Source organism: Cheilinus undulatus, linkage group 22, assembly GCF_018320785.1.
Source record: "Cheilinus undulatus linkage group 22, ASM1832078v1, whole genome shotgun sequence".
Taxonomy (NCBI): domain Eukaryota; kingdom Metazoa; phylum Chordata; class Actinopteri; order Labriformes; family Labridae; genus Cheilinus; species Cheilinus undulatus.
The window spans coordinates 20864521-20876862 of NC_054886.1; the positions used below are offsets into that span (position 1 = coordinate 20864521).

The 12342-nt window shown below is 39.0% G+C and overlaps 1 protein-coding gene across 4 annotated transcripts in view; it reads right to left on the bottom strand.

The window, feature by feature from the left end:
- LOC121504271 (RNA-binding protein with multiple splicing-like) overlaps positions 1-12342 on the bottom strand; it is a 65671-nt gene that overhangs the window by 14044 nt on the left and 39285 nt on the right. The window contains exons 6-7 of one of the 4 annotated variants that reach the window (XM_041778974.1): positions 10405-10532; positions 4230-4293 (exon numbers count right to left, since the gene is read on the bottom strand). In XM_041778974.1, coding sequence (XP_041634908.1) covers positions 4231-4293; positions 10405-10532 — 191 coding nt within the window. In that variant the 3' untranslated portion in view covers position 4230. Of the gene's footprint in view, positions 1-4223; positions 4294-10404; positions 10533-12342 lie in introns of all 4 variants that reach the window. The other 3 variants (XM_041778973.1, XM_041778976.1, XM_041778975.1) reach the window with 3 other exon arrangements.

Genomic DNA, 12342 nt, shown 5'->3' on the forward strand with positions numbered 1-12342 from the left:
TTTTGTTTCTCTGCAAGCACAACAGTGTTTAGCTTGTCTGAAGCAGAAACAAAGCATACGCGCTGTGAAGCTCAAACTCATGAATTTATCAAAGCATTTATTAGCAACCAGCTGTGCCGTGTACTGTCTGCAGCTCAATTTAAACTAATTCACCTGCAATTTGTTTAAATTAAATCCCCATGCTAATATTTTTAAAAGAAAGATTCATAATAAACCCTTACAGCTGAAGTACCTCAGCAGTTCATGGTGGATTTTCCACTTTTACAACCTTTTGGAGCATCGCTTCCTTCTGTCCTGTCTTTTTTATAATTCTCCACTGTGTGCTCTGTCACAGTGTGGCAATGCAGAGAGAGTTTTTAAAATTAAAAACTGTGTTTCATACTGCCAGGGTTTGACAAAATGAAGAATACTCCATCATATCTGCAGCACAGTAACAACATTACTACAGGACAATATTCAATGCTTTTTATGAGAAAGTGTGATAAACGGTTACTCACAAACATGCACAATAACTGCAGATCTGTGGAACCAATAAGTCGCAGCTTGTGTAGAGTAAATTAATCAGTTTTTAGATTTGGTCATTAATTTAAGAGAATCCTTATCAGTACATTATCAGGGGTTCAAGAAGTAGTTCGATGATTTACTTTGAGCTGCAATTATCAATATTTTAACAATTACAGTGGAAGAAATTATATTATATTTGATGTGAAAGGTAAAAATTCAGGGCTTTGCTTCCTCTCAGCTAGCATAACTGCAAGTGTCTATTAAACTTTTCTTTATGGAGGCAATTTCTCTGTTATTTGTTTCTTCACATACTGTATAAAGCTGCGTGTTGCAGCAAAAGGAAAAAATCCACTGTACTAATGCTGGCTAGCATTAACTAGCTGATTACTGTAGTTAATCATAAGATCTAGTAGCGCTAATCGACGAAAAAAAATATTTCTTTAAATATTTTTATTTTGGGGCTTTTTATGCCTTTGCTGAGAGATGAGAACAGTGGATAGATTCAGAAAAAAGGATGAGAGAGTGGGGAAAGACATGCCAGAATGGAGCCACAGACTGGACTTGAACCCCAGCCGCCCTGGTACATGGTGTGTGGCAAAACCGCTATGCCACAGGTGTCAAACTCAAGGCCCGGGGACCAAATCCGGCCCGTGGAACAGTTAAAACCGGCCCACAGGATGATCCCAAATTTCTGTAATAACTGCCCTATCGATATGAGATGTACAAGTCCTCAAGTATAAAAATGTAAACTTATCCTTGTAATTCAAGATATCCTCGTTAAGTCACAAAATCTGAAAAAGTAAGGAAAAAAAATATTTTAATAAGAAGTCAGGAATGAGGGGAAAGAAATTAATTTGTGTTTTATTTTAACATTTCCAATTTAGCATCTCACAATTAGGACTCAAACTTAGGATTTTAACTCTTAATTTCATACTTTGAGCATTTCAACTCATAATTTTGACTTCACATACAATATTTTGAGCTTTAAGATTCATAATTCTAAATTCTAAGTGATATTTTGACCTTTTTAACCAATTATTTAGTATTTTATCTCATATTTTCAACTCCAAACTTTGACTTCATAATCCCATAGTTTGACCTTTTAGACTCACAATTCAAAATTTTGAATCATATTCTGACTTAATTTCAGGATTACAAATTTTATTTCATATTCTGACCTTTTCAAACTCATGATTTCGTCTTTCTTTCTAATATATTTGCCATTTAAAACATTATTTTTTTTTAAATTTCATTTTAATGTTTTATCATCAGTTTTTTTTGTTTCATATTTTATTACCGGTGAAATGAGGTTGAGACTTTATGGTTAAAAAGGTGACACTGTTAGGCCCTCAAGTCAGTCCTGAATCCAGAATCCAGCCCCTGCTGTGATTGAGTTTGACACCCCCGCGCTAGGCCATCTACATTTTAAATGAAGTTATTTCTGTTGAGAGTGGGCAAAGACAAAACAATAGAGCTAATGGGAGAGTGACTGATGTCACTCTCCCATTCACTCATGAATGCTAATGTAAGTTTGCAAAACACCCACTAGCTACTTTGATATTTTTTGCAAAGATGGAATGGTAAATGGACTTGATAACCTTGCAAAACAGATGGATTTGCTAGACTCCTTGTCTGTCATCAGGCAAATACAACTGGAAAAGCTCCAGTCCACACCGAACCGAGCACTATCGTGTAGCTGCGGTTTTATCAGATCTGGACCACATTTCTTTATTAACAAAAAAACACAAAGAACAGCAAAAAAAACGTTTTATGGAGAAAACGATGTTTTGCTGTCCTGCTTCGACATGAGTTTTATCCATCAACAAGCTCCACTGTTCATAAACTATGACAGCACCTGATTGTCGAGCTCAGGTTACTACTGGAGTTGCCCATGCCTACCACCTCGTTTTCTCTTGTTCTTATTGGCCCGTTTTGAAGAAACGTTCATCCAATCACCTGAGAATTTTTTGAAAAGTCCTGCCCTTCCCAAACGCTCTCTATTGGAAGTTTCCCAGATGAATGTTAAATGTATTCCATGTGATGGCTATATGAAACAGTCTATCTGGCGATTCAGGTCATGGACTTGACCCTGTATTGTGCTTTTCTCATCATCTGTTGCACGAAGCACAGTACACATTCACACCAGTACATTATATATTCATACACTGATGGCAGTGGTTGCTTTTGAGATTGTCCATCAGTATTTGTTCATCTCATTAATATGCATACAAACATATTTACACGTCACGTTTACTACGCCAGCTGTAGGAGCAATTTGGGGTTCAGCGTGTTGTCCAATGGCACATCAATATTTTACTAAAGGAGCTCGGGATCTAACATGTAAAGTGAAAGTCAGTATTGCTCTACAATATGAGAGCTAGTGTTGCTCCATGTTGTGTCAGATACAAGCTAAATCACTAGCTGGGTAACGTTCTAGAAATCTCTGCCAAAAGTCAAAAGCAGAGCTGGAGGTAGACTGAATAAAGAGGGTAAGCATGCAACGTCACAGGCAGTGTGAGTCTCTGCAGCTCCAGCCACATGGGGGGGCTCCACCCAATAAAACTACCCCTCTCCACTAGTATAAAACACAAGTACAAAAACAATTTTCTTCACTTTAGGATGAACAAGCCGACAAACTAAAATAATATTTCTCTCAAGAAGACTTAATTATAGCTAAAGGTAGAGGGAGTACTGGACTGCAAAACTAAAGCTAACCTACTCTCATGTTCAGCTGGCGACTGGATGACTAGCCATCTAAATACTTCAGTGAAGAGGTAGCTCAGACTAAACAGGGCTTAATGGAGAGTCAATAATGGTTTAGAAAGAGAAATACTGACAGTGCCTATGTTTACTTAAATGGCACAACAAATAGAGCTTGTCTGACCAGCTGGAATTTAATTTAAAAAACTGACATTCCCAGCATCACTGAGTGTACAAAGAAATCAAACTAAAAGCAGAAGACAAACAGATCAAAAATTTTAAAAGAAAGACCAATAATAGCAATAGTGCAGAATCTGCCCTTCCATTGAAAACTATAACTAAAATAACCTGCATAAAGACACCTGTGTAGCACAAACTGTATGGGCACAGTGCTTACAAGAACGCTGTGACTTTCACCTCCTTCTTCAATAACACTACCTACCAAAGCAGCCTGTATTAGCATTTTAGTCATATTTGCTGAGATCAACCCTGTCCTTTTTATTAAAATGTTGGCGTTGGAGCTCGTTGTATATTCTGTTTGACTCAATGCCTTTGATGCCTGAGATCAAGCATCGCATCGATAGGAGACGTCAACCCCTCTCTATGCTGTGACCTGAGCGGGGAAAGTAATGGAGTTCCCCCTTAACATCGCATCTCTTGATCTCTTATGATGATGTCTGAGGGGCGGCTGTGGATTCATTGACCTAGTGAGCTTTAAACCCCAACATTTGCCTCTGAAAGTCCAATTATTTTTGTTTGCTGTTATACCATTACATTTGAAGTCGACCAGCAGAAGTGTGACTAATTAGTTGGTTAGTTTCATGTGAGGTTTGAGGCTAAGTAAAGACTGCTCACTTGACATACAAGCCACGTGGAATAACACCCTGTCATACTCCTGGCATACGGTATGTTTAGGAATATCTGGGCTTGTTTAAATAAACTGTCATAACATTTACGTGAGTGTTTTCGTAGCAATATACACGTCTTTGACATTGTAGGGTGTGTGCGTGGTTACTCACACATACTTCAGCAGAACTGCCTGGACTTCCATCCCTGAGGAGTTCCATCTGCAGGTGGGAGCCAGCGAATCTAAACACGCACAACCATACAAACATTAGCACACATACATAACATAATATGACATATACAATTTACAAAGAGTTCAATGTTATGTTCAACTTTGTGAGTTTATTTCTGCTGTTCTAAAAGGACTGAATATGCTGGAAAAACAATATCAAAGAAGTAATTTCTAAAACAGGTGCATTCTTAGCGATGCTAAGCTAAGTGAAGTTGAAGAGAGCTTTGGATTTTATTAAAATGCCAAAGTTTTGTACTGTTTACGTCTGTCCCAACTGTGAAAAAAAGAAAGAAATGTAAGCCTCTTTTGTGTCCCAAAAGCAGTGACACTTGGGTAAAAAAGTTGATTAAAAGCTTCTTTCTAAAGCCTGGAGGGGTAGAGTCAACACTCTTGCATGGACAGTTTCCACCCAGAGGTCCAGTCTGGCTCAGTAAACCCTGTTCTTGCTTGTGTTTCCACAGTCGAGGTCCACCCAGCCTTGTTTGTTGCTGTGGGAAATATGTCTCTTTTAAGAGATCCAGATCATTTGGCTCAGTTTAGTTTTAGGAGCTGGCCCTCCTAACGGCTCTTCATTTGGTACCAGTTCAGCTTTTCAAATGTTTATCAAATAACAACAAGAATGGAGCAGAAGACACATGCACTCACATGGGAGCCAGCTACTTTGGTTCACATTAAAAAGCTGTTTCATGTAATGGGCTCATTTCAGTGTTTTCCATCAATTACATAGACCATGGTGCTCCGCCATAGTCTAATTTAGTCTTTTTTGCCCCACCATTGTTACATTTCATAGAACTTGCATCCCGTTGGCCTGCTCCACAGTGAACCTGTACATGCACATAAGCCACGCTGCAGACGAATGGTCTGCACTGTGTCACCAATCTTCAGACACTCAAGCTATAGGAGTCTCTCTGACGCTTAAGGGCTGCATAGCATGCAACCTTGATGTTTAAATCAGTAGTTATTCTGTTATTATTTTCCTCTTGAGTGACGTAAGCCTCAGCGTGCCAGCGTATGACTGATAAGACTGAGCTTAAGTCAGACGTGTCACTTTACAGGAAGTAATAACAGTAACTATAGCAGATATGAAACAAGTTAAAAACTAGAACTCAGAACTCAAGTAATTGATTTTCAGTTCTAGCTGAGTGAAACAGTCTCTCACTTTAACTATTTGTTGGATAAATCATAATTCCTTCAGGAGTTAGAGCGAATAAAGCTGCTGTAAATATCTCTGTTTCTGTGATTTGATTAATTCTTGTGTTATATTAACAAGGGGGGTGAGCAGAGTTAATAATAACTAATATTTCACTCTAAACTGTTAACTCAGAAATCAAATTTAGGCTAAATACATTTTGTTTTATCTAGGCTAACAAACATAAAATGATGGAATAAAAACACACAATCGTAATAAACTATTTATAGACAGTGGACTTTTCATTATGCACATAAAAATAAAAATCCATCTAAGACATAGTAAAAAGTAATTTTTAGATGTAAATAACAGATTTTTTAAAGAAAAGAAAATCTGTTTCATCCAAAATCTTCATCTTATCTTTACAAAGTAAAAACTGAAAACTGGAATTGGCCAATCAAATTATAACCACTAGATCCCTGATTTAATTAACACAAGAGAATTTTTTGCTTTTTTCAAGAAAAAGAAATTCATAGATTTTGCCCTTTAAGACACAAGATTGGTCCATTTAACTTCAGACTGTCAAATCTTTTTTCCTGTGTAGCATGTCCCCGGACCCCTTAGGAGGTCAGGGGTCCCCCAACCATAGTTTTCTAAAATCCTGTGGGAAATACTGCTCAGCTAAGCTAAATGCATCTGGCAGTAGCTGCAGATTTACAAGACATTAGTGTATGAAGTAGGTATACATGAAATCTGTAACTGCAGCTATTGGCAAAAACAAGCTAATTATCGATGGTGGTAAATTTAGAAATTAAGGCCGATATTTCCAGCTGAATATCAGCCGTACATATCGTCAGAATGTATGATTAAGTACTTTAAATCAGAATCAAAAGAACTATCTCAGCTGAGGTTGCTGTATTTTTTCATCTCTATTCCTTTAACTTTAAAGTCTTTGGTTTTTCTGATTGAAAATGATTGCAACCATAATTTATGGTAGAATCAAATGTTGCTCCATTTTTTTGCGTCTGACTGTCAAAATAAGAGAAAAGGGGTCAGTTCCAGTTCAGAAGAGACTTGGCGGTCTGTACAATGAAAATCAAAATGTGTGTTTATATTGGCGTCAGTTAAAATAAGTATAGAAATATTGGGTAAAAATCTACATTGTGTGCCCCTGGTATAAAGAATCTAGCAATCTTCATCATGGCAAGAAAGGGAACTGAGGAAGTGAATCGTATCTAGTCTTTATGCTAAGCTAAGCTAGAAGCAGCTGGCAGTAGCTTCATATTTACTACACAGACTTAGGTGTTAAAAGAATACCGCCATCCACTTGTAAAAAGTTGTATTGTTTTGCATTAGCAGTTAACTGACTGACATCTTTTCTTCAAAAAAGAAAGTACAACCTTTTTTATCATCAGTTTTCTTTGACTGTAATCCTCTATCATTGTCATGTCTTGTGTATTTCTACAAAGCAGGCAGACAGTTACCCTACAGAAGGTCTTTTATTTGTTCAAAATCTATAGCTCTACAAACAACCCAGATGATACCATTTACTAGAAACTGAATAAGACGGCCAGATTTTTACTAGAAATGATGACAACAGCTGATTGAGCCAGACAGCTGAGCTCATGTTGACCTAAATTAGATTTCATCATTTAGTCTTGTGCGTATTTTTAAGTCTAACATCAGGTCAGAAGAGGCTGTGGGATGCATCGTTACCCACAATCCCCCACTGACATCCCAAATCCAGAGTCTCTTTGTGTGTGTCAGTGTGAGCTCACATATCCAACAAATATGGAAAAATGCCAGCTCGGCAGATTCATCTTCATTTCAAATTCTGACATCATCTGAGCTTCAGCTTTGGTCTCGTTGCTAGGGGGCCTTTATACTTTCATAGCTGTAGCATCTGCATTATGTATGGAAATATGCTCTTTATAGCCAAGATAAAAGACATTAAAGAAAGTGTTACAGTTTGAGCTTAAAATACCACAAAGGACAGAACAAAAGAAAATCAAAAAACACAGAAATTCAGTAACCGCGTGTCTAATACTGGAGTCTAAACAGATTTTGCTGCAGCAAACATCCTCCATGAGAAGAATTTCAAGAGATCAATAATGAACTTGAACGTGAACCCACAGTGGAGCTGCGCAGATTAAAAGACCTCGATAAACTGAATCATAGTCGGCTAAAATTAAGGGTAGTGAAGTAGTTGATGGTCAAATGATAGAGCAGAAATAATGACTCTTAATCCACTGATGCTCTCATTTAGACTGATAATGCCACTAATGGGGACAAACAAAGTGCCATCTGGGATGTTGAATCCTCAAAGATTTCTCTAATTTTAACCTTTCTTTGTCTTTAATTCTTCACTTCAAAACTTGCAATATATCTCAGCTTAAGTGCTTTCACAAAATCTTATTAAGGGAAAGGTTATCACTATTGGTAAATAGTCTGAAAATGGCAGGACAAAACCTCAAACCAAAGATTGATGGTTGCTATGTGACAAAAGTTGTATCACAGCAGTTTCGCTTGTCTTGGTAGTGACTCTTAAGAGTGTTTTAATTTGCTCTGGAAGCCAAATACTTACTTTTTATTCACCAGGCAAATGTAAAACAAAGGAAAGGAATCACATCTGGGTGCAGGAAATAAATCATGGGAAAGGAAAAGAATTAGTTCCACCAGTTAAAATGCTACGTCCTGCCCTTTCATGATTCTGATTTGTCCGTGAGGGAGAAGTGACATGAGTGTTTTCTGAAGATTTTCAACTGAGAGTGCACCAATGAAAAACACCTGCTGCTGAGGGGCATTTTTTAACTTAGGATGCTGAAGATGAACGCTGAAATGCATTGTTTTTGTAGAGCAAATAAGCACTACCGTGGTGAGAGAATCAGTAACTTATTGCATTTACACATGTTACTGTAACTGAGTAGCTTTTCGTGTACTTATACTTTTTTTAGTTGGTTTTAAAACCAGTAATTTTACTTTTATTTAAGTGTATTTTGGGGGAATTATTGTAAAACAAGACCCCAAAAAGTAAGAAACAAGGAAGTCTAAGCTCTCTGACAGCGACATGAAACCAGCCAGTAGTTTGGCTTTGACTACACGATATTATCACTATTCCAAATCCTAAGATTATCAAGGGTGTTCTATGAGTACAGGAAAAGCTCTTTCCTATAGGACCACTACTTTTAAAACTACTTCAATCAAATCGACTGAGTCATCCCTGAAGTCTCCTTAAGGCTCATTTATGCTCCCTTTACATACTCAAGTACTTCCGTACATTTCCAGCGACACAGCCATCACTTCCTACATACTGTAATGTTAGGAGTAGTGCTGTCAGTTGATTAAAAAAATTAATCTACTTAATTATAGGCTTTGCAATTAATTTATGCATTTCAAAAATGCATTTTTGAGATGAGCAGCAGAGCTGAGTATGTGGGTTACACCCATGAAAAATTTGCTAAATATTCCCTGCCAATGCCAAACAGCTTGTTTCGCTGTTGCTATTGACTCTTGCTTTGAGACCCCAAGAAGACTGTTTCCTCACCCTGTCAGCAAGGTCAGTCGAGGTTTGCAGGATAATATGGCCGATGGCTCTCTGCCCAGACTATCCAGAACAGACTGCACACAGCCAATTGCCAGTCTCCTAGGGCTGCCAGGAGGCCTGGCATGACTGCCCCTCACCGTCAGACCCATTTGCACCAGAGTCAGCAACACATGCACAGGAACCTGAACATGTGGAGGAATGTTATGTTCAGCAATGAGTCAAAATTCTGCCTTCCACAGTTGGATTGCAAGCTCAAAGGTTAGAGAAGATGTGGAGAATGCTCTGCTGATTGATGCACCGATAGAGTAACATCTTTTGGTGGAGACAGTGTAATCATGTGGGGCAGCATCTCCCTCACTGGATAAACAAGGATTGACATCATTGCTGGCAATCTCAGTGCAGAGAGATGTGGAGATGAGATTTTGCAACAAGTGGCAATCCCATATCTCCTCCGAACTCTATCCTCCAAGACGGAAATGCTCGCCCCCACTGACAGACGTTTATCTTTAGGCCTTGTACAACAGAAGTAGCTAACCTGGCTTGCAAAACCAAAACAGTGTGCTTACAGAAAAGCCTGTCCTCCATTAAACCACACTGAAATAATTAAAGCTAGCTGATGTACACGCAACAACTTCTATAACAGCACTGTGGCAGAAAGGTTTATCACTTATGTCTGTACAGAGGTGGAGTCTCACAGTGGTGGTCTGCAGCCACATCCCTCACTCACATTCAGACTACCAAAATGGACAGAGTATGGAAAGAATTTGTATTTGCATATCCTTTTGCATAGCAAACACAGAGCATAAATGAGCCTTTATGCAGCTGAAGGTAAAGTAAATGGTTAAATAGTTGTGTTTGATTCCTAGAAGTTGATAAGACCAGGTAAAACGTATCTCATGTTTCCACCATGCTCCAAAAACTCACAATATTCTGTAAATTTAATAATAAATAGGTAACTCCTTTCACCATCAATAAACAGATTCCTGATCTACAAGCTGCCTTCATGGAGCACACTTACAGCAGAACATTAGCACAACCAATCTTGAGAAAATTCAAGTTTAACTGAACAAAGAAGTCTCTAGCTTGGGAAAGTTTGTTTTTTACTCTGTGAGAGCTGCTCCCTGTTCCATCAATATCTCTTAGCGGAGCAAAGAATTGAACCAAGGATTAGGCATTTTGTTAAACTTCCTGTAAACACTGAAAACACTTACATGAGTGTTAGAGAAAAAACAAAAACCCCTCCAAATCCAAACTACAGCATGACTTTAAGACAACACAACACAATTAAAGATTGGTGCTAATCAGAAGATCTTTGTGTGCTCTGTGGGATGAAGCAGAGTGATTTCAGGCCTGACAGCAGCAGCTGTTTGTGGGGCTACAGAAACGGTGAGGGGTGAAGGTGGTGTTGATGGTGGTGAGGGGGAAGGAGGGGATGGGTTTGCAGGTTACCTGAGCGTGGAGCGAGGAGGGGTAGGTGAAAGCGGGTGGGAGGGCCGGCGACAGCTCCGCCGGGTACAGTGGGTATGACGCCCACACATCTGGGCTGCTGGGATATAGAGCAGGCACTGTGAGCTCATCTGTGGAAAGAAGAAGAGGAGGAGTGGAGTGAGGAAGGTGGCCAGTGGATGGGCGGGTGACTACAGAGACAGGGTGGAGGTGGTGGTGGTGGGTGAGGTGCACTATAGGTGATCACTTGTGATCTGCAGTGGCTTCCTCTCATTTAATACCTTTAAAAAACTGACTGCCTTGTAAAGCTCTCCCCTGAAAATGACGGTCCAATTACGGCTAAGCAACTGTAGCTCGGCCTGTTAAGCCTTGTATTTCTCGACATGTCAAAGAGTGTTTTTTTTTGGCTGTGGCAATAATACTTTGCAGATTATTATCAATGTTTAAAGAATGTCAAACACAGCCAAAAGACATGGATCAAAAGTGTATGGGATGAATTAAACACCTTGTTTATCTGCTTAAACTTAAACTGTTAGCATGACCATGCTCACACCAAACAGAAGTCATTTGACTCTAAATTCCAAAGCAAATTGCCAAAAATCCACTTTTTCACAAGTTTTTGGGATTTCATTTTAAATATGAAGGGTTGGCACAGACACTAGAGCTCCTGTTCTTTTTAGAGCAGGAACTGCCCCTTTGTAAGAGCTCTGTAATCCACTCCTACATCTTTTTTGGGGAGGAATTTAGGAAAACCGGCTCAATTCCAGCAACTTCAGTTAATGATGGAATGCCTGAAATTACACCAGGGTTTCTATATATATATTTTTTTCTTCATTTTAACCAAAGAAATGTAATAAGAAAAGTAAATAATTATGTGAGCTAGACTTCAAAACAAGATTACAATACAACTAAACAGTCTGGTCTCAATGTTTTTGTAATCATAACTTTAACAAAGGCCATCAAGTTCAACAATGCAGTAAACAGACAACTAGCACAAAAAGAAAGAGTGTGTTGTAACAATGTCTCTTGGCTTTAAATCTTATACAGCTGGAAAGCCTGTTTACTTCCCTTTTAAATGGTGCCACATTTGTAAGGAACATGCATTTGTGGGATGAGCAGCAGAGCTGAGTAGGTGGGTTGCACCCATGAAAAATTAGCCAAATCTTCTCCACCAATGTCAAACAGCTTATTCTGCTGTTGCTACTGGCTCTTGTTTTGAGCTTCTGGTACCTCCAGGTTCTGACAATCAGGTGCCATTCAGATACATGATTGTCAATCTGTATGCAGAGAGATATCAAGATGAGATTCGGCAACCAGTGGCAATCCCATATCTTCACAGCTTGGGATACTCTAGATCGGGGTTTATCAGAGACTACCTCCAGAATTTGGGAGTGGAGAGGATGGATTGGCCTGCCAACAGTCCTGACCTCAACCCCACTGAACACTTGTTAGATCAGCTTGGGGGTGCCATCTGTGCCAGAGTGACAGACACAACCACACTGGCTGACTTGTGACAAATGCTGGTTGAAGAATGGGATGCCATCCCACAGCAGTGTGTGACCAGGCTGGTGAAATGCGGCACCATTTAAAAGGGAAACTAGAAGAGCACTCCGAGAGCGCAAACCTCCGACATTAGCCCTATCTCCCAATAGTAAAGAATCCTGTAAAAAATTCCTGGATCCAGACAGTGATCCGGATCACTCCCAAAATCTAATCAGTTCTTCCTTGTGCCATTTCTGACATTTCCTGAAAATTTCATCAAAATCTGTCCATAAGTTTTTGAGTTATGTTGCTAACAAACAAACTAACAAGTTAACTAACAAACAAACAAACTCTCTTGACCACATAACCTCCTTGGCAGGGTAATAAAAAGGCTTTCCAGTGGTATACTATTTTCCAAGAAGCACTGTTACAACAAAGGAATAATCTACCAAACCAAAA